Here is a 23127-nt window from a genome sequence, read left to right as displayed (position 1 = left end):
TTTACCCAAAGGCATTTGCCGTTCTTTAATAAAGGCCATATAAGGAGCACGTTTACTGTCATGTTGTTTGTCCCATCCAGGAATTAGTTTTATTAGTACAGAGTCAAAAGAAAGAAAACACGCCTATTGCGTTCTAAAAAGTAAGCACTAGGTTGTCTGAAGCGAGGTGGTCATGCTAGATCGTACCTGTAGTACCGATTCAACTTGGCTACAACAGACAGGAATATTTTTTTGGTCAAGAGCAGTAAAACATGTTATTACCCAACATAGATTAAATGTTTAAAAAAAAAAGGCTTCTGATTTAGAAAATTTACATTTGGGAATATGAAATTTATCCATTAAAATAATCACATTTATTATCTAAAATGTGTTACTTTCAATAGTGTAACCTGTGAAACCAAACCATACATTACCAATATGTTTTTTTACTGTTTTAATATTACTGCTGACAAAAGCAGCCAGATCCTTCCAAAATAATCTTGGATTGTCTACGTGCAACCATGTTTCAGTGGACTCATTGCACAATAAGCAATTAAGATCAATGTCATGTTTAAGTTTTTTTCAAATTGTTCTTAGCAGGATAGCATTTATGTATAATTTTATATATTTCTTTAAGCTTATTGGTTAACAAGTATTTGTTGGGCAAAATCCAAGCTTTTCTCCAGTTTATACCTTCAATAAATCCATCCCAGTAAGCCACAGTGTAAGGAATAGATACTATATCATTTTGAAAAACAGATTGTATACATTTATTATTTTTAGTATTATTCAATAAACAATATTTTCCAGAAGGGTCTAGGGAAGGTAAAGGACAAGATAAAGCTTTCAAGTCATCCTTCATTAAAATGATTACTCCTCTAGCAATTGTCAAAAAAATAATTGCAAATTCTGTCGTTGTAATAGGTAGATTGAAAGTGGATAAGAATTCTGTATAGTTAAGATTGCCATTACAGTTAAATAATTGAGTAACTAATAGGCCATTGTTAAACCAATGGGGAGGGAAATCTTATCTGTTTTTATAGCAAATATCTTTATTATTCCAAATGAAATATTTTTTGTGGGGAAAAATGTTTTAATCAGAATAAACACTTTTTTTCTGTTTTGTTTTGGTCAATTTCCTCTTTTTTTTTCTTAAGGAGCGTACCTCTGACAGCCTCGATCTCGTGGCAGCTAGCATCAGCCCTTGATTAAATTTGCTCAAAGGGTGTTGATAATTTACCCTGAACCGATGCTGCAGCAAGCTGTTTGTGTGTTTGAATGCTAACTTACCGCAGTAAAGAATACAGCATTGTGAGCGTATCCATCAGAAAATACACATGACCGTGTACGGCAACATTTATTATAAACTTTTTAGAAGTTTAAAAAAAAAACAAAAAAACAACCAGATATTAACATACTCAATCTGCTTATAGAAGCATTGGATTTTTAAATTATAAACTACAAACAAAAACATAAGTTCCTGTTTTTTTGTTGTTAAATGAAACTTTAAAGAAACACGATTCTAAAAACATTATACTATCTAAAAATGTGTTCAATATGTATGTAGTTACATCTCCACTAGCAACTTTTATTACAACCATAAATATGAACATTATTTGCTTATTTAGGGTTTACTTGCTTAGAAAATAATAACCGGTACTGTCAGTACCAGAATGCAATATAAAATGTGTGTGTGTGTGTGTAGATATGGTTAAACGCTGACACTGCAAAGTTTAAACATTCATAAATATGTTCGGCTAGTCTTGGTTACAAGTGTACATTTTTGTTTAGATTAGGACTAGAACTAGACTGTGAATCCCTAGCTGTTACACACTTATGATTCTACCTACTGCTGATGACTTTCTTGATATTGCGTTTTGGATTTAAAGCTGATGCAGGGAACATGTAGCTAATTTAAAAAAAAAAAAAAAAAAAGAGGCTGGCAGGATTATTTTTAACAAACCAATAAAAAGAGAATATCCTGAAAAGTGACAGGTTGTTAAAATTGCATCAATTTTTTTATAATCTACTGGTGACAACAGGTTTGCAGTGCAGCTTCACAGTGTCTATTGTGAGATTATACTAAATTATTTATCCACAGATACAGTACATAGGGCCATAGTAGGTGGCACAGTGGTCACAAGTTACAATTACGTTCCCTAAACACCAAAACCATATGGCTAAATATATGCTTTCAGTGGCTTGTCACTTAAAAAGAGGCTGTTGCCTTATGCAACGAACATACTTCTGTCAGTGTCAAACAAAGACCCACTGAAATGGTTACAGACAGTTCTACTGTTCCCTCGTTAATGGTAGTACATAACAACTTTTGCTGGCATATCTAGACCTCAACACATTATAATTACATTTAGCTGAAGGGCAAACCAAAAGGTTGCCAGTTTAAAATTAGGGCCCTCAATATTTGATATAGTTTTACAAATACACAAAAAGGATGTACAAGCATGTACTCAAAAGGGAGTAATTAATTAAATATCTATTTAGATAACTTTCCGTTTAGAATAAAGTTCTAGAAAACTTTAGGATTATGGTTAGGTTCATACCTTATTTTAACATCCTTGTTCATTAAATCAACTGGGGTCACTGGCCTGGATATACTGTATTTAAGTTCTGATGCCACCTTTCTCAGCGCTGCACTTGGTCAGATGCAGTGGGAACAATGGTCTCAACTGGAAAAGTCCTACAGCATCCCCCCAAGATTCCATACAACAGGGCAACATATCATTATGCTGTATATTGTGTACTAGGGAGCAACAGCAGCAGCAACTAATGAACTAGATGTGAAATTCTAGTAAGGCGTTGTTTCTTTCACTAAAAAATTAAACATGGGCTTTTTCAGTTTTAAAAAGGAGGCAGTCAGTAACAGATCTGTTTTGCTACTGTCACCTTTCAGTTTCTTCCAGCTGACAAAAAAAAAGCATCAGTCTGTTCCTTGCTTGTTGTTTCAGGACTGGTTCCCAGGGTCTATAGCCCTTACATGGCCTCTGTTTATTATCCAGCAAAATCCATGGAAAGGGTACATCTCATGCGCTAGCAAGGGAAAAGCAATCTGGGTATAAGTATATAGTTTAAATTCAGTTTCTCCCCCAAGAAACAATTATCAGTTGCTGCAATGTCTCAGGACTGACAGAAGAAAAATCTGTTTGATGGAGCATTGTACTCAATTCTTGTCCTCACATTTATTTTTTTACTTTTTTTTGGGGGGCTACTTGAGACACAGGCGAAGCAGAGCCAGGTTTAAGAAAGGCACATATTAACTGTGGGTAAACTCATCCAGTTGAAGTAGTCCTGCAGATTTTGGCTTATTATCCAGCATGCGATAATTGATTGGGTGATCCAAACAGTTTAAATAATAACACAAACTAATGGCTGCATCGTGACTATTGCTAAACTTTAAATTTCATTTGCAGTGGTCAATAGTCTAAGTAGTTAAATTGGAATCTATAGATAAGAGCATTTTTTTTTTAAAAATCTGGAATCCTCCTAGAGAGCAGCACTATTATTTCAGCTTAAAAAGATACTTGGACAGTTGCGTTTGCTATTTTAAAACAAACACACTATAGCACCAAATTAAAAAAACTACATGACTGAAAGACACAAAAACAGATTTTAAAAAGTGGGTGAATTCCTACACCCAAAGCATTAGAAAAGAGTTCACTCTCTCGAGTCACATCTGCTGCGACCAAACATATATTTAGAGCCGTGTCAAAATTCTTGGCCATCAGTCTTACAATAAAAAAAAAAAAAGAAGAAAGCAAGTCAGCTTATCTTAAACCTGGCTTTTCCTTAACTACTAGCTGGTAGTTCCTAAATGTGGCATTCCCAAACATTTGGCTCAGTTAGGAGTCTTACAGATAAGTCTGCCTCTTCATAGCAGACTGCAGAACACCACAGCTTGCTCGAGTCACGTCAGTGTAAAGTAGATTTTTACTGTTAAATTGTTTGGATCTCAGAGGTGTTGGGCATGTTTAGTTCTTCTTGCCGTCGGTGCTCTTTGTTCACAGGTTCTGCAGGTCTCGCTCGCGGTTCAGATTCTGGAAGAAAGTCTTTCCGAACTCGTAGGTGCTGATCATCACTGCACAGGCCGGGGCCACTTTGATCACTCTAGGGAGGAACCCTGTAGGGAGAAACAGATTTGTTTCATAGCACCAGAGCCTCAATCATGACCAGTTGTACCGTCCAGTTTTCTATGGGAGCCACACATACATGCTCCTACCAGAAAGAGGTTATTCATTTTAAGTAGCGTTATAGCTAAGGAAATCATCCAGGAGTGACCCAAAATGATACATGCACAGGAGCATAGACTGTATGCAGTCAGCTCTTCGATAAACAACCCTATAAAATTTCAACTTCAGTGACAGTTAAACTGTGTGACGCATATCTGATTATTTCATTTTGGCCTGTTCCAACCTTTATCTTTTTTTATTTTCCCAGAAAAATACACAGCAGATAGGACTGTTTTAAAATAAGTAGGCTTCCATTTAGAGACACTGTAGTTGGTTTTCTTGGTACAGTACTGTATTTTCAATAGAAGTAGTACTTTAATTCAGAATTATGATTCTGAAAACATCACTTGCCAAAAGAGGAGACATGTGGACTGTAATACAGTACATACTGTAGCGGGGGGCAGTTGATTTGCAAGACTGGGGAAGGGGATGGGAGTACTCTGTAAATAATGCATGTTTAGAAACTTATTCTTCTTCAGATCTGTTAGCACTCTCAGTGTGTTTTGGTGCTTGTGTGACAAGAGCTGAGTGACTGCCTGTGTGTGAGTGTGTCACTGAGGAGGGTGGGAGCAGGTCTGACATGACCAGTCAGGAATAGGGAGTGTTGAACCAATGAGTGAGGAATGGGGAGGGACTTGGTGGTGTGTGTGGAGATGACGGGTCTGAAAGAGAGATGCAGGAACTGACAGGAGGAGAATTGACAGAGTTGAGAGAGGGGGTTGGGTGTGCGAGTGAGAGGAGAAGAATGAAAGCCATTGTTCAACAAAAGCAAAATATATATATATATATATGCAAGACAGAGAGTGGTTTCCTACTGCTTTGAACTGCAACTGTTGACTGTCTAATTATATCCTGGAAACCCCGCAGCTCAACGCTAAAAATCCAGCACGTATTGTAATCAAATGTTACCCATGCATAGAACTGCGCAAAATGTAAAAGGCAATGCAATTTAGCAAAAGATTTAAAACACTAGTTTCCAGAATTAACAGTATCAAAAGTCAGTATTCAAAATTGCATAATATAGTGCTCGATGTTAATGCTAATGTCACAGTTCACTTGCAAATGAAAATGCACAAAAGCAACTAAAAACCAGACTTTAAAAAATGCATCACAGTACCTAAAATGGTTTAATGATTAACTGTATTACATTACCACAGCTTGTCTCGTTCGCTTTGTTATTTCTGCATTTTCGTCATGGGAAATTAGGAAGTGCTGTGTAACTGCACATTCAAGACAGACTGATTTATCATGCACTAAAAAAACACAGGCTGTGACTGAAAGTACATCATAATACTGAAGGAGGGGCTTTGTATTACAAAACTGGTGACAGTTGGAAATCACGTGTGACGGGCAAGTGCATTAATTTGTTACATATACATGATGGGGGCTGATTTTATTCTTAATACAGGGCAGTAAAACGTGACTGACTATCTGGGTAACAGATATCCGAGTGCTGACTGTACTGCTAATTAGGGCAAGTACCATTTGCTTCATGGCAGCTTGCTGTTTTTTTCAATGACCACAGGAGGGCTTGTTTTAATTATTTATCTTAGGCCAACATAGCACTCATTAATTTGAGTTCCTCCTCATAATCCTTTTAACTCCCAAAATGTGTTTTTTCAACAAAACCAGCCTTGTATATACATTGCCTGTGTTTGTAACTTATTAGGGCAACAAGTTAATTGTATGCAGGAATGAAAAAGGGCTTGCAAGAATGAGGCTGCAAAGCTCTTCTAAAGAAACGTTTTTCAAAGATCGGCAAGAGATTGAAAAACAAATCCTGTATTGCAAGAGACAACTGAACTATACCGGACACTGTCAGATTTGGCATGATTTAACAGTAGGTGATAAACTGCTTATCTTGGGTACAGAGTGCAGATAAGCACTCACTCCACTGTAGCCAGAACCCCTGCTGTAAGAAGTCAACCAGCAATGAGTTTGCAGTTTTGACATTGCGGTTCCTATCCAATATAATCCAGATTAATCCTGTGTGTTCAGATGTACATTAAAACATATAAAAATGTGTAGGGAAAATCATAAAATGACACAAAAAAGTGATACAAGTAATCTCCAGCTTGACTTGTAGACTACAGATGGTACAAGAGAAGATTTAATAGTGCCAGTAGAAATATGATCACAAATCTTCAGACAATAAGGTTGGTTGTCCAGGACAGGTTTTTAATTTAGCTGAGCTTACCTGCAAAGAGCCCCCGAAATCCTGACTCAGCCTGGATCCGTCTCATTATCAGCCAAGTGGATGAAGGCCTCTTAGCAGCAACTGTCCAGAGGGGAAAAACAGAACAAAAATGATTCAGTCAGTTAGTTTGGCAATCATGCATAAAAAGAAGAGAAGCAGCCAAGGGAAGAGGTCTAGAGAAACACAGCAATAACTTTAAGAGATTTCTTCTTTCTTCTTTGCAGACTCTGAAACGGATCTGAAGAACGACAATGTTAATATTACTAGAGACAGCTGGCCTTCCAGCACTTGGGATTGGTTGCATGCAACTAAAAGCGTTCACCTCACGGTAAAACTGAAAACACAAGTCCAACCCCAGTTTCTGTATCCATTACACTAGAAATAAATGGATACTAAAAGACCAGGGGGACCATCGATCTGAAAGAGACTCAGCACCCAAAAGATTGAACACTGCAAGTTTGATGCCCATGGAGCGAATCGTCATCGTCTTGAAGATCACCTTGCTCTGAGCTGCAGACGTCAAACACCACCTGAGAGGAGGGGAGGGGGAAACAAGATGTTGAGATTCCCCACACCCACTCATCCAGTGCACATGGTACCCCATCTGAGGAGGCGTCCTGTATCGCACAAGGGGAATAGAACAGGGAAAGTCAGCTTTAAAAAGTGTTGACAAAGACGACATGACAGGTAATCAATATCCAGCGAGGACAGTCCTGGCTCACAAACCGATCTCTTACCTTTCTGTGTCTCCATCTCTCCCAGTTCAATCTGTCGGCGGGTCTTCACTACGTCAAACGGGAGGGTCATCACAGCTGCGATCTGCAGAAAAAAAGAAGCCCCAAGACGAAACAAATTCTTAAGTTTGCTCAACAGCTGAAGATAATACATTATTAGGTGAATTTTATAAATCGGTTAAGATAATGAAGTGTTTTGACGAATATTAAATTGTATGAAATTACAAGAAAGAGGAAAAGAACAACCAGTCAAGCCCAAACAAGTTAACCCCCCCCCCCCCCCCCCCCACACACACACACACACACACACACACAAAAATACATTTCTAATACAAAAGCTCATTGGCTGTAGCAAATAAAGTTTAGCAGCTGTACTCACTGCGCCTGAGATTGCACCAGCTTTGAAGCTTATCATGAAGGTGGCTTCCTGGACACTATACTCCTTACACAGACGGGCCTTCACCAGCTCATAGTTGAACCAGTACAGGGCTACAAAGAGGAGGACAAAGTCAGTGGTTTCCCCCTCAATTACAAAGCAATCCTTGGTTATTTTGAAAATTGCAGCATCATTTCTCAATCTCAGAGTGTTAACTGCAGTGGGGTGCTAAACAAACACTTGTTCTTGACATAGGCAAAACTTTACATTTGTCACTTTTACAGGTGGTGACATATAAAATGGAAACATTTCTTATACTAAAAACTATAAGGTTGTCAAGCAGATTATTATTATTACAAGGTTGTTACTACCCTTAATCTGAAGCCCAGTAATTACACAGAAGGTACAAGATACCCCTAAGATCTTGTGCCAAGGAACATCCATAACAAGTTTAATCTTCTCAAAATATACCAAAATGATATCTCCTTTACTGATGTGGAAAGTGTTCAGTAGAAACAGAACTCTAAAAAGAAAGTGATGTTCAAATTAACCGAGTCAGGTACCTGAGAAGGGCACATCCCTGAGTATGGTGGGTCCCCAGCCCCTCCAGAGGGACAACCAGCCGTCCTGAGCCACAGAGGATTGGATACACACCCTAAGCTGGCGGTACGAGAGCTGCCTGGACTGCATCTTAGTGCGGATCAGCTCCAGAGGACTGATTACTGTCACGGCACCCACTGCAACAGCAGCACACATGCACTCAGCTTCAATCCTTCCTGCCGACACTCTCCCAGGGTTTATTCGTTTCAGGTTTAAGGTTAGGCAATCTTAACATGAGTAATTGTACAGCACGCAGACATAATTTTAAGTTTCAGTGCCATTAATAAGGCTTTTCACAACAGCCTTATACAGGCTATAGAGGTGAATAGTGGCCTTGCATTTCAGAATTTACTATCTTCCTTCAACTGAGCTTGTAGCCCCTCTGGTTTGAGTAAACTGCAGCGTGTTACCACCTCAGAAACCCAGTCTAGGAAGTGAGTTTATTTTTTGTTGGATCTTAAGTTAAAAAACAATAGAAATCTTCAGAAGGATCATGTTAAACTTTAAAGTAATTGTTCTTGATGTCCTCAAAGGGTTTAAAAGCGGTTGCTGTATCAACTTCCTACAAATAAATCTGCAACTGCCAGCTGAAATTAATATCACTTACATCTAGCAAAGGCACCAGCGACAAGCGGTACTTGGTTACCCTGATACCCCATTCCATAGCGAAGGAAGTCCCGCAACTGGTCATAACAAGTGAAATATATCACCGTCGCTGGCACTGCCATCACACTGTAAAAGAATTAGGGAAGATAGACAAATGAATTGGTTACTTGGAAAATTTATAATGGGGGCGTTATATTTTCAGTAATGCATTAATTTGTTTGTTCTCTCTCTCTCTCAAAAATTAAAAAGTTTTGAATTAACAACGTTCAGCTTTATAACATGCATCATTAAATCACAGGGAAACTAATGTACTTGCTTTAATAAGAAAGGTTTATAGAGTGAAGGACAAAGATCCATGTAAAAGAATGCAAGGAAGTAATCACGGCTATATTTAATTGTAGTGACTAGTTTCTTTGAAAGCCATTCTAGTCCAAACTTAACTGCAAACAATCTATGCTGAAGAATGGTTCATTTGATTCCATTTCCTCCAATTCAAATCTTGGTAAACCATAAATAAAATCTATGTGATTCCCAGAGTTGGGGTAACTCACTACTTAAGTAACTTAAATGGCACAGAGTTCAAATCCTGTTGGGAACGTGCCAAGTTATTAGACATGAATTGGATTTAAACTAACCTGTATTGATTGAAATAACATGACATACTCTTTGTCAATAATTATAATAATACTATACAAGTTCCTTTCAAAAATATCTGTATACTCAGTAGAAAACAATGGATAGATGTTGTGTGCAGTCTATGAAAGCACCTGCTGAAAGGAGTCAGACTTGGCAGGCTCTTATCATAAGGCCTTGTTAGCATATTCCAGTTTTATGAGAAAGTAGCCAGTTTCTTTCGTTACTTTCGGATAACAGAAGATAGCAGTATTAGAAAATGCTTATGATAGTGTCTCATACTAATCAACAACAAAAAAACTGGCAAAAGGCTAGCCTGTCTTAAAACCTGCTTCAACTGGACCTTGTATGAACAGAGAAAGGGGTCAGACTTAATTCAGGAAAATAATATTAGCAACTGTTATACTGAAGTAACTGAATAAGAAATACATGTTATAAAATCATTTAAAGTTAAACTGTTATACAAATAACAGTATTATTGTTGAAAGAAATTAAAAACTAAAGAAGTTCAGTACAAACTGACTGTCAGAATATTGTAATAATTGTACTGTTTTAAAGAATATAAAACCAGCATAAATAACATTGCAGTAAATTATGAGCAGGTTACAATGATTTGAAAAAAGAAAACTGAACAAGCGTTAATGTTAGAAAAAAAAGTTTGTCTATGTGCCTTTGTTATTCGTGCACATACACTTTTGGAGACCGGCCAGACTACTGAAGCCTGTAACCTTGAAAGAAGCAGGAATTGCAAATTAGCAAAAACAAAAAAAGGTAACCCATTTTTTTGGACGATATTTGAAAACTAAAAAAGACCTATTCGATTTTATTTGACTGTGTTGTTACTAAACATAGAGGTTTTAAATTTAAAAAAAATCTGATCTAATAATAGTGACAAAACTCTCTGTAGAGACACTCTGTGTTTTACGTATTTTGATCTAATAAGAAACATAATATTTAAACTAAGTGTTTGTGCTTGTTTAAGGCTCTACTGTAATACAAACAGACTGTAAAAGCAGGAGCGAACATTTAACTTAACCAATTTAAGAATTAGTTAAGTTTCTTTCTCCAATTAAAAAAAAATATTTTAGACATTTCAATATCCGTTAAATTAAAGAATATAAATTTTTAGTTTCACTGTAATAAAAAAACAACCACTAACTCTTAGGTTAGAATATTAGACAAATAGTGTAAACTGCATTCAATAATTTTAGTACTCAGAAAAACCTACAGAAAAATAGCCTTGCCCTTATCTGCTTGCAAACAGAGTGGTACCATATATGGAAGGTTCAGTCAAAGTGAGATTTGCTTGTAGACTGCAGTTCTGAATCCAGGGTCTTTCTATGATAAGAGGATCTGGCAGTTGTACCGAGCATTCCATGAATTAGGGGAGTTGTGTCCAGAATTAGGTTATTATCAAATAAGTAGCGACTTTCTTTGGGAGAAAACTAACTTAATGCTGTGAATTTGGAGAAGTGCTTACAATGGTGTTTCATATTAATCAAAACAATAGTCTTTGCAAGAAAAAAGGGTGTCTGAATCTTACTTGAGGAGGCAACGTTTAGAAACAGAGAGAGGTCAGGCTAATATAAGGCTGTTATATTTAACATGTTTTATTATAGGCTGAATTTAAATGAAACTAACTGAACTGACCACTGTATGTTTATTCAAAGGCAGTCTTTGTCCCATACTTTGTTAACACGCATTTGTATATGAAGTTAAACTGACCCATTGACAACACACTGAAAAGGTAACATAATATGCAGCTAAGAGGGATATTTTTTTTTTTTTTATCCAGCTTAATCCAATAGAGTTATTGTTACATATTAAAAACATCTCTCATATACATATATACTATTATATTATAGCAAGGATTCTGAACTTTGGTCCATCTGACTTTTTAGAAAAAGGAGGAGTTTGCAAAAAAAGAGCAAAGAAATCATGTTCTAATATTTTTTGGCAAGAAGTTACAGCCAACCAGTTTTGAAAAATAAGTTGCCCGATCCTTCTATAAGGTATAATTAACTCAAAGATTAGAAATGTCAAGTCAGAGAGAGGATTAGATATACTTGGGACTTCTGATATATTCAATGGAGGCAAAATCCTACATAAGCCCAGAGCAAGACCCCATTCGACATCACGCGACTTGCTAACTACTAGTTGTGTGGTCCATGCTCTTAGGATCTTAGGAAAACTGATTGTTATTTGGTCGTATTCACAAGGCTCTGCCTTTTGAAGACAGTTCTTATTTTTCAATATATCCTCCACTACACTTCCATATACTGGAAGGTAAGCATATATTTGAATTTAATATCTCTTTTATATTGATGCATTGCTATAAGGTATAGAAATTATGTTTTAGTCAAGAGACTGACATATATTTAATGTTCTAGAATTCAGAGGTGGGTGTTTTTAGCATTATGCATGCACAGCCTGATGGCTAAATATATATTAACCATATTCGTATTACTGTATTGAAGTACTAACGCTGTTAAAACTGTAAAGCTCTGTATTGCCCAGAGTGCTTTTTACTTGGGATTTATGGTGGCCTGCACAACCAACCAATCCAATTTTTAAAGCATTTAAAAAACCGAAAGAGTACTAACACTGCTCCGATTCATAAAACTTCAAATTAAACGAGTCTGTGTGATTTTCTTGAATATTAAAAAGTTGTCTGGACATATAGCCCATCCAGTGACACAAACAAAACCACTACAGGAGTTTAAAACATCTCTGTCCTCCCTGAACGTCTCCCCTGAGTTTTAAGAGTGCGCTCAGAGCATATATATATATCAATAAAAAAAGTGTGTAAATTCTGACAAACTGAACACTTATTTACACAATCTACACAGCAACACAGCATGTATTGCACAGCAGGCACCCACAGTAAGCTGTGAGAATGTTGTACAAGTTGCAGAAGAATGAGCAACTTACAGTGTTGGTGGAAGCCCACTCCAAAGAGACCGGACTCCTTCATAGCGAGTAATTTTTACAAAGGCATCCTAAAAAAGAAGGAGAGTATAAAATGCTTGCAGATTACCATCTAGTAACAAAATGCCCATGTAATGTTTAAACAAATTCAGGAAAAAGCTTTATAATTATTATTTAGCAGGTGCTTTTATCCACAGTGACTTAGAAATGAGGGTTTAACTGGGCATCACAATTGCTGCTGCAGAATCACTTGCACAGGAACTCTGTTTTACATCTCATCTGAAGAACAGCACAAGGAGGTTAATTGACTTGCTCAGGGTCACAGACAGTGAATTGGTGGCTGGAACCTCTTGCTACCAAACCTCTTTCTTTAACCACTGGACCACCAAGACTCCTAACAGCCCAAACAATTACCTATTTATTGTAAGCTAGTTTTCTCTGGTGTTGATAACAGCATCCAGAAGTACTCACCACAGTGCCTCTGAAGTGGGTGGGAGTTTTATACCAGCTGGAGCAACTGGTGTCATTCTCACACACATACAGGTGGTCCATCAGCCCATTACAATACAGGATACATTTCCCTGCATGCAAACAGAAAGGACATAAACTTTAGGCATCAAGCTGGGCAAAGAAAAGAGTGAGAGGTAGTGTTAGGACAAACAAGTTTTTCAGGTTTGACCTATCATTCTAATTAACAAATATTCATTTTGAATAAGCTGAAAAAATTACTAGAACTACAGGTCTCTAAATTGGCCACAAAAAAGGACAAGGCTAAAATGTCCTTCAGTTTAATACATTTGTAGAGGGCACCAAGGCTACTAAACAAAAACCAAGGCCAAAGTGTTGGATGTTGTGTAATTTTGATTAGGGTTCATATATAAAGCCAATTATTGGCCACAGAACGAAAAACAGGTTTAACTTTAAATGCAAGGGGTTTTCTTTGTCAACCAGCAGCCTAGAGAGTTCTCCAGACTAACCATTTGTCTTAGGAGCCAATGGGTCGAAGAAAAAGGGTTCGCCAACTTGTTAAGACACTGATGTGATACTAAAACAGTAACTTATGTTAGTACTCACTTGTTTGTTGTCTCATTCTGTTGAATACGCGAATTATGCAGCTGATGACTGCAATTAACTTTGCATTTTACATTTTGCAAGGGTATGGAACTGGTGACCACACCTCCAATCATGCAGAGTTGTAATATGGGGAATAGCATGCTACAGCTCGCATGCTCAGTGTTAGTTAGTGGAGTCCTGGTCTGAGAGCATGTAACACTGCCAGCTCTTATGTTTTTGTACATGAAACCATTTATTGTTTCATTAAAAAAAAAAAAAAGTTTCAGTGAGTTTGTTCTGTTATTTACGATATTAAAATACACCACAATATAGATATATTTTAGATAATTCCAAATTATCGTTCTTCATTACCACAATCTGAAAGTTTAGTGAATGGTAGTTTTTTCTACTACAATCAAGTAAGCTGCTGTACATTATTTATTTTATTCTTAGGAGTACACTTCTTAATTACAGTCTGAATTATTTATATGCATTCTGCTGTCAGTCTGAATAGTCATACAGAAATTGCCACATGGCCGCTGTTAATTTCGAGCCCTGGAAATAAAAATTGCCTTGTAAAATCAAGTAAAAAGATTTCTATGTAGACTGCCCAGTATTTATTTTAAACAATTTTTGCATGATCCAAACAGATTTTAAAAATGACCATATTAAAGCTTGGAAGTGTGATACAGTCAACACACTTTCCTCCCAAGCCAAAACAGTGTGTGTTTACTTTGCAGTTACACAGCGTTCCTCCAGTTTCATATAATGAAAATGGAGCAAAAACAAAGCGAACGAGACAAGCTACAGTAATGTAAAACAGTTAATCATTAAAACGGTTTTAGATAATGTGATGCATTTTTTTTTTTTTTTAACCTTATCTTTAGTTGTTTTTGTGCATTATCATTTGCAAGTGAACTGTGACATTAGGGCATTATCGAGTGCTATATTCTGCAATTTTGAATACTGACTTTGGATACCGTTTGAACTCTGGAAACTGGTGGTTTTTTTTAATCTTTTGCTAAATTGCATCATTTTTTATTTTATTTTGCCGTTGGGTCGATACATGGGGAATTTTACATACTGCTTCAATAGGTACCAGATTTAAAAGTATGTACTGTATTACAGTCCACATGTCCAGTCTTCTCTTTTGGCAAGTGATATTTTCAGAATCATATCGTTCTGAATTAAAATACTACTTCTGTTGAAAATAATACTTTACCAACAAAACCAACTACAGTACATCTAAATGGAAGCCTACTTATTTCAAAACACAGTTCTTCCAGCTATGTATTTTTGACATTGTATCTTTGTGTTCCTTAAAAAAACTGGTAAGGGTTGGAACAGGCCAAAATGAAATAATCAGATATACATCACAGTTGTTTAACAGTCACTGAAGTCAAAATTGTATTGGGTTGGATTTACGAGTGCCGACTGTCCTGAAATATCGGATTGGCTCATTTCCCTATGCACGTATTTCCTATTCTGCTCAAGCACATACAAAGAAAACAATTGCAGTTCCACTCGTAGAGGTAAAAAATTCTCATTCCTTTTTTTTCTCCTAGCCTAGAAGAAAATTTCTGCTTCTTTTTGACCCTATAGCCCTCAAGCAACCGCTCCAACGTCACTGGCAAGACTGACCTAGAATACCCTCCACACAAATCAATTTGCAATAACAAAACAGGCTGCAAAAAAAGCTTTTGGCCTTTTAGTATCAGTTTGACTACCTTGTTTTCCGTACTAAAAACACATACTATGAATCAGAAGACATTTTCGTCTTGTTTTAAAAGAAGAGTTTCTCTGAACTGTAGATTTCAAGCCTTTTCTGTCATGTTCGGTAAACATACAGCCTGTATTCTATTCTGTAAGTCTACAAGGTTCAATGAAAACACAAATGCATTCAAGAACAGCTTTGTGTTGTGAATATGTTGTTATTTTTTAAGCATGCAGGTGCTTAATTATTTAGATATGCTTTTATACAAGATAACTTATGCTTGTATGCATGTTAACATCTTTTACTGACTGTGCAAGGGCTTGGAATATATATGGCATGAAACTGGTAATGACCCTAAATACATAAATACAAAAACTACAAGGTTATACAAACTAAGCCTTATCTACTAGTACCAACGGGTTATGGCTAATAAATGGAAAAGCTAACAGTCAGAGTGCACAGATCCTGTCTTTAAAAAGGGTGGGTTGTTACACTCCTGTGTAAGGAGATAAAGTCACAGTATATGCTAGTTAATACGTTGTGCATGGGGCGTATAAGAGATCTCATCTCATGCAGTTTGGGTGAGGGGATAATGAAGCAGTTCTGGCTGTTCAAACTGCGAAATTACATCTATACACAGCGAGAATCATCCTACACATGACGTATTTACTTATTATAAACATCCACAATCAAGTGCCACAGTCCCTGCGTATAGGCCTACAGGTGCTGTGTTACGGTGAGACTGTTTATTATAAAAAACAGAAGTGCAGCATTAAATGTATTTTACTTTGTTCAGACTGTAGCGATTTCATTTCTTGTTTTTCTATTTCTGAAGTTTAGGTAATATTTTTTCTTGAAAGTACCAGGTATGTGTGTTTATTTGTTTTGATTTCTGAACACTGGATCTAGGTGGGGTATTCTGTACATTTTGGAATATACCTGATTGGTTGACTTCAAATATGTGTTTTATAAAGTATACAGGCAGTGTGAACTAAAGTTGATAAGTCACTCAGGCTACAGTACTGCGGGTCACTGAACTGGAAAGCTCCCCCAATCTGTCAATACTGCTTTTTCAGGTGAATGCTCTGCTAGCCAAGACAGCAAATAAAAATATTAATATTAAATGCAAAAAAAATAATAATAATAATCTAGCGGGTTAACATTCAGGTTGTTTGTTTCACATAATATGCAAGCTGCAGTGCGTTCATAACTAAGCTTCATCTGTCAATTGTTTTTTCTTCCTGTTATTTAGTAACTAAGCGATAAATATAAAAACTGCAGGATTGTGGATCTCAATAATGATCAATAATGCAGCGACTTGACATTTATTTATTTTGCATGCAACCATATACACAGCTACAGAAGTGTGCGTCTTTACATTAAAATGCCGATAATTTCTTCTAGCTGCTTGCTTTTACACACAAAATATTGCTCTCATCGAAAAATATTAAGATCATTGATGCTAAATCCACATTAAGTCAAAATAGTCAACAATAGCTTTTTTTTTTTTTTTTTTTTTTTTTTTTTTTTTTTTTTTTTTTTAAATGTACCATAAAATTGCTGCTGTACTGAATTGAAAAAAATATATAATAATTATTCTTTATAGGCGATGTCTATATATATATATTATATATATCATATATATATATATATAATATATATTAAGACTGACTGCAACGTTGACTGCTAATTTACTGGAGATCTGAATGTACTCGCGCTCTGAGTCCCATGATACAGCATAAATATATAAAATAAATAGGCCAACATATTATCTCCTGTCCTTAATGGGTCAAAATTGCATTATTACTATTAGTACTATTATTGTTATTAATATTATTACTACTACTTAGTTAGTCAAGCATGAAAAAGGATTTTGAAGTACGATTAGATGCATTAAGTATGCTGCTAAACTCTTTGAAAAAAGGTTTTTCCAGCAGGCATGTTGAGGTTTCCAGTAAGAGATTTGTTGTGTTTACTCTAAGAGTCCTGTGGCCTAGTTGCTTGAAGCACAGCAAGAAATACCAGCTAAGGGATTTCAACTGTTCAAGTGGAATACATTTGGCTTGCTGATCAAAACACAATACGTTTTTAGTAACTCAAAGAAAAAACACTACTTACTCGCACACAATTGCTGCACTCTGATATGAAATCCACACACATCAATTCTTATCGTCTGGACTTAAAGGTCTTTGCAGTCAATATGCCCAAATTGTCTTGTATTGTCTACATTTTCTTAGAAATTATTATTATTGCCGCCTTATTATTACTAGTCTATTCGTAGTGAAATTGCTATGTCCTACTTGGGCACATCTTTAATAGCTCACATTAGAGAGAAAAATAAAAATCAGGTTAGCTCAGTATGGCAGACATTTGCATGCAGGTATGCATGTTAAAACAATGCGTGTAGGGGTGAGATACAAATCAATACTCACACTTAGACAGACGTATAGCATTGCTCCAAGGCACAGAATCTACAGCCAAAGCTGCAACAAACAGAAGCAATATTTAGCAAAACACAGAATTGCAGGGAGTTATGCAAAGCATCTAAAGGAGAAGTGTATGCCTCTTGACATGGTCGACAGCAGTTGATTTACAGCAACATTTAAAAACAGATACACAGAATGAAAGGATTTTTAGATAGAGATGCTTCACCTGCAACAGTGATGGCTTATGTGTTCTCACCGATCAGTATCTGGAAAAAGGTTCTTACCAATGCTTTAAATTATTATTTTTAATAATAATAGTATATTACCATCAATAACAGGTCACCCTTTATTGTGCTCAGAATATTTGGGTTATCTACTTGTTTTACTCCAAGATGCAAATTAGGCACCTTTTCATCGACGGACCTGTGTACTTGAAGTATAAAATACAAGCAAAGCAGCAAAAGATCTTCAACAGAAGAAACAGGGAGACCAATGAAAACACCTCTAGTACTACATTAATAGGAGGTGCAAATTAATTTTAAAACCTTGGCTAGCAGGCTTTTAAACCTGCACTATTGATACTGAACACACCTTTATAGAACGGGGCCTTCTGAGCTTGCAGTCTTATCTTAACCACATCCAATGGAGTTACTAATAAAAAAAAAATTAAGACAGATTAAACAAATTCAAAGCATTAAAAAAAAAGATATATATTTAATATAAATCAATATGTCGTGGTTTATTGTGTATAATTTTTGGGGGGGGGGGGGGGGGGGGGGGGGGGGAATACAATCTCTCACCAAACAGGGAGGTGAGGAGCGCCCCGGTGCCAGAGGCCAGCATCTGTTGCACTGGAGTGATCCCTCTTGAGGGGCTCAGACCCTGCTTGTCCCCCATCCTGTTTACCTGTGAAAGCAAACACAGCCAATGTATCAGCCCTGAAAGCAGGGCATGCTGCCTATCCCTCAAAACCAAGACAGAAGCTTTAAAAGGTGCTCTCCTTTAGAACGCTGTAGTTGGGAGACGCATTTAAGACACTATGGCTTGGGATTAAGCTTGAATGTAAATAGCTGTGGAATGGCATGTAGAAAGCGATCTCAACATAATGCAACATTCGGCAGGACACCGTACTTAATACTTTTAGATGTGTCGTGTACTTACACACAGAGAAGATCAAATTACTTCCGGATTGGCTGGCCTGCGCAGTGAACTATAGAAATATTTAGGTTTTGAGGTAGCTGATGGCATGGAACAGTAAAACAATATAACAAGACCTTGTTTTTCTCCATGGAGATTGTGAAGCAAAGCTAAGTTATTGCTTTTATTATGTAAATGTATTAACTCAATATATTTCATATTGCAGTTGTTATATTTCGGTCCTTTGGAATGATTGCCACGTTTTTCATGTCTGTGAAATAGGAAGGGCCTTAGTAATGCACTGTGTAAGAGTAAGGAATTTACGCCACAAACGCTTCTCTGAGCAACGCATTTTTGGTTGCGACACGTGACCTCTACATGTATGAAATTAATAATATTATACAAATCTTAGTTGTGATGTGGGCAGTAAGTCAATTAATAAATAAATCCACATAAGACATTTTAATCAAGTATGGAGGCGCAAAATAAAATTATCAACCGGAGTTGTCACTGTCAAAAGTTCAGTTGCAGGAAAGGGTCGATTACCTCTAATGTACCGTTTGGAAAAATGACGATATAGTTATATTCACTGAAGATAATAAAAGCGGCTTCAACTTTGTTTAAAACGACAGCAAAAAGCAAAATGTATCTCTGTAGCTACGGCACACTGGAAGGGACTGCTGCTTTCGCTAGCAGAAGCTGGGCCACGTAATTCAGAAGCTGTAACCAAGAGCAAATTAAAAAAAAAGAAGAAGATTGAATTATTTCCAGGTGAAAATGTAGTTTTCAAACCTTTGGATAGTGAGGTTATTTTTATTTTATTTTTTTCTTAATTTATCATTATGTTTACATTTGAAATTTGTCAGATTTTACACAAAACAAGGCAAAGGCGAGTGACTGCAGGAATGTGAAAATTGGAGAGTGCTGTATTTAAATGCCAATGTATTCATCAGACATGTCTTAAAACATCAGGGTGTGTTTGAATTCGCTTTTCATACTATGCTCTAAAAAGAGGACGTTTTTTTTTGTTTTGTTTTTTGTTTTTTTAAGCATTTTAACTCTATAATCGCCAGAATTTCCACAGCAATCGATGTCAATGTCAGGGTTTGATTTACAACCCTAATATATTTATTTTCATATCTATCTATTATTACACAATATCTATACACAATTATTTAGATTCATGGACAGAACAGATTTGAGATAATAGCCCTGGTTACACGCTGAGAGCTGCACGACTTTTTGAATATGTCTCACAAAAACATTGGAGACAGCAGTTTACAGGTCAATAACAAAAAAGGGTGACTATCTGCAATCAGCCTGACAAACAAAAGCATTCCACTCTCACTGCCACCTTCTGCGTATGTCACTTGGGATATTCTCCACATCTCCTTGTATACCGGTATCTGTGTATTATCCCCAAACACAATCTGTTTTCCACCATCCACAAAAGGTCTCCTGTGGCTCTTATGCTCAGCACTGAAAAAAAAAATTGTATGTTTACTGTGTGTTTGGAATTTACCCAGAAGAGGTCTACAATCTCCGAAAAGGAAAATCTAGATTGGTGCCTTCCAAGACCAGTCACACAAACATTTATTTTATTTTTGGGTTAAATTATTTCTCATTACAGGAGGAAGTAAAAAAAAAAAATAAAAGACAAAAGTAGGTCATGACCATACCAATGTAGAGACAGCAGACTTAAATGAGATGCTAAATCCACGTGCTAGTTTGTTTATAATGAAAAATCACCGTCCAGCATTTTAGTTTCTATCATCAAATATAACCTGCAAGCCGTTAATTTACAGTACACAGGAGATATGTTTTTGTTTTTTAAATGACAAATATGGTGTCTAGGATCACTTTTTGCAACAGAAGAAAGCCTAGGCAAAAATTGCTGTACAGTAACTGCTAAGCTTTTACTGTATGCATTTTTAACCACAATGTAATAGCTCCGATATATGAAAAATGCAGCTAGCGATCTATAACATGCTGCAAGCCATATTTCTATACAGACCAACACCCATGTGTGATACAGAGCCTTTGTCTGCAGATCAGGTCCTACTTGCTTAGGTTCAACATAAACAACACAGCTTAAAAGTGGCAGTGTACACTAAAATACTTTCCGACTTGTTACCAAAACAACCTTACTGTACAGGACCTGCTCTCATGATCAATCACACAACATGAACCACGTTTTTTCGCGCATGATAAAGCCGAAAAATTAGACTGGTTAAGTTATTATGAATTTTTTCATCTCAATATTTGTCATCATTAAATATTAACCCTATTTTCCCAAAAACCTTTGCAATGAAATATCCCAGGTCTTATATCATATTACTGAAATAATGTTAAACGTTATTTGGATATTTTAAAAAATAAAAAAAAAATTCTCAAAACACGATATAGTTTCTCTTGACAACGGTTGGTATGTTGAACGTGCCAAAATGTTGGCTCTTTTGGTCAAACTGTGTATAAACCTTTTCCAAAATAATAAAATAAAATTATGTATATATAACACAGAGCATTTGCAGCAGTACATATTAAAGCTATCTGGTAGACAAACCTGTGCTGATAGCCTACATTTTACACAAAGCCTTTCAGTTCTGGGAGACAAACACACGTACGTGCAAGAACAGTGTCGCATTTTATAAAACGGCGGGTCCTCGGTTACTGAAATTTAAAACAGCATTTCAATCTTAACGAAATAAATACCACACTGTTTCACGTCATGTGCCAGAACATACATACTAACTTACTAGAAAAAAAGAGACACATTGTTTGGCAGTTTAAAAAAAAAAAATCGATTTAATAGCATAATTCACATATACAACTCGAATGTTGAGATGTTGTGTTATATAGAAACCACAAACTCCGCAGGCTAACATATTGAGTGTTTTTACATTACATAACAAGAACACATTGCAAACTTTTAGAAAAAAAAATCTTTATTTTATATATATATATATATATATATATATATATATATATATATATATATATATATATATATATATATATATTATATTTATATTATCAAATAAAGTTTATTTTTTTATAAAAAAGTGAAGGTACAGTTTATGTCAAAATTGAAGGAGTAATAAACTCTATTTGTGTTGGGGAACACCCTATAAAAAAAACAAAACAACAACAACTCGATTTTCAACCCCATCGGTATCACAGGCCACACGAACAAAGATCGAACTGGTAATTATTTTTAATATGCGGTTTAGCTCCTTACCTTTCTTCGGTCAGTCTAAGCAGAGAATGTTCCTATTTTGTAATTCTCGCCCGTCATAGTATAAAAACGTAATGTCTGTTCATGCTCCTGGATCCCAATACCGAGACCCCATTCCGCTAACAGCCAGTCTTTCCAGCACTGACTGCTGAAGTTACAAAAGAACAAAAACATGTCAATTATAAAACATGACGTACGAGCAAAACCTTACCCGGAGTTTTACAGAAGGGACGCGTTCATGGAGATCTAGCCTAATTTATCCAACGATTTCTACGAATGAGCTCTGTGAACGCACCCCATTACCTAAATTGTTCAGATTCAGCACACGAACCCAAGGTAATGGCTCGGGTGAGGGTAAAGCTTCGCACACTGTTTACACAAACCCAGGGATGGTTCATTTTTTTTCCTAAATTTGGATTGGGGTCTGAAACAATACTGACAAAGAATGCTAGTGTCATCGTATTGCAATCATACAGCATGTACAAAACAGTACTGTGCAGTCCTAGAAATATCGCAACATTTTAAATGCAGTATCTATCTCATTGTATTGTAGTAGTATAAAGTAGTAGTCTACAACCCAAAATGTATGTATTTTTATATAATTATGTTTTCCATACAGTTGAAAATCTTGACTTTCTCTTTTAGGGAAATTAGGGTTGTCAGTTAATGTACCAGAATTTCAAATAACTGCATAAGCCTTGGGTCTTGTTACCAGGCAAAAAACAGCATGGCTGGGAATTTCATCATCATATAGTTAAGCTCCACCTCCAGGTAGAGTCCACTGAGAAATTACCTTACTATACTGTTTAGTTGTTTATACTTTAATATTAATGCGGTGTAAGAGGTTTGATTTATTCTTCTAAAATAAATAAATAAATAAATAAATAACCTTCTTCAGATAAAGTCAATCAAAAATAGTTTATTCAGGAATCAAATGCAAACAGCAACAAATCAGATCAAATGTGATACATCAGTGACCTCACACACACACACACGTTTCAGATGGTGTTCTGATCTGGCATCAGGGTAGATGTTATTTGCTTCTCACCTGAGCTGAGCTTTCATCGCATCAGAGATGTTGCCTTTTTTCTGAGCCGGCATTGGCACAGAGATGTTAGTTCCTGAGTCGGCATCGGTGTTGATCTTTCTGAACTGAGCCAAGAAATGACTTCGTACAGCACAGTTCTGTGAAGCTAGCAACAATAAGCTAGCTACGTATAATGCTCTCCACACATCGGTGTGCAAACTCTACACTCAATTATATG

At 36.3% G+C, this 23127-nt stretch overlaps 1 protein-coding gene across 2 annotated transcripts; it reads right to left on the bottom strand.

Moving 5' to 3' along the window:
- Window positions 1-22033, bottom strand: slc25a39 (solute carrier family 25 member 39). 2 transcript variants are annotated; one of them, XM_041231395.1, is made up of 12 exons: window positions 21866-22033; window positions 18291-18396; window positions 18082-18141; window positions 17497-17547; window positions 12769-12878; window positions 12301-12368; window positions 8738-8862; window positions 8094-8267; window positions 7534-7643; window positions 7158-7239; window positions 6421-6501; window positions 1-4114 (listed from the first exon to the last, which is right to left on the bottom strand). In XM_041231395.1, the coding sequence occupies exons 2-12, from the start codon at window positions 18385-18387 to the stop codon at window positions 3996-3998; spliced, it is 1077 nt and encodes a 358-aa protein (XP_041087329.1). In that variant the 5' UTR covers window positions 18388-18396; window positions 21866-22033; the 3' UTR covers window positions 1-3995. The 2 variants fall into 2 exon arrangements, with proteins under 2 accessions (XP_041087329.1, XP_041087330.1); XM_041231396.1 differs by lacking the exon at window positions 17497-17547.
- Between the last annotated feature and the right edge of the window lie 1094 nt (window positions 22034-23127).

Source organism: Polyodon spathula, chromosome 28 (assembly GCF_017654505.1).
Source record: "Polyodon spathula isolate WHYD16114869_AA chromosome 28, ASM1765450v1, whole genome shotgun sequence".
Lineage (NCBI taxonomy): Eukaryota > Metazoa > Chordata > Actinopteri > Acipenseriformes > Polyodontidae > Polyodon > Polyodon spathula.
This window is presented reverse-complemented; position numbering and strand designations above follow the sequence as displayed.

Coding starts and splice junctions, on each gene's coding strand:
- slc25a39 (XM_041231395.1), bottom strand. CDS start 18,387: ATGGGGGACAAGCAGGGTCTGAGCCCCTCAAGAGGGATCACTCCAGTG. Junction 8,268..8,737: donor CGCTGGTGCCTTTGCTAGAT/GTAAGTGATATT, acceptor CTGCTGTTGCAG/TGGGTGCCGTGACAGTAATC. Junction 4,115..6,420: donor ATTTCGGGGGCTCTTTGCAG/GTAAGCTCAGCT, acceptor TTCTCCCTACAG/GGTTCCTCCCTAGAGTGATC.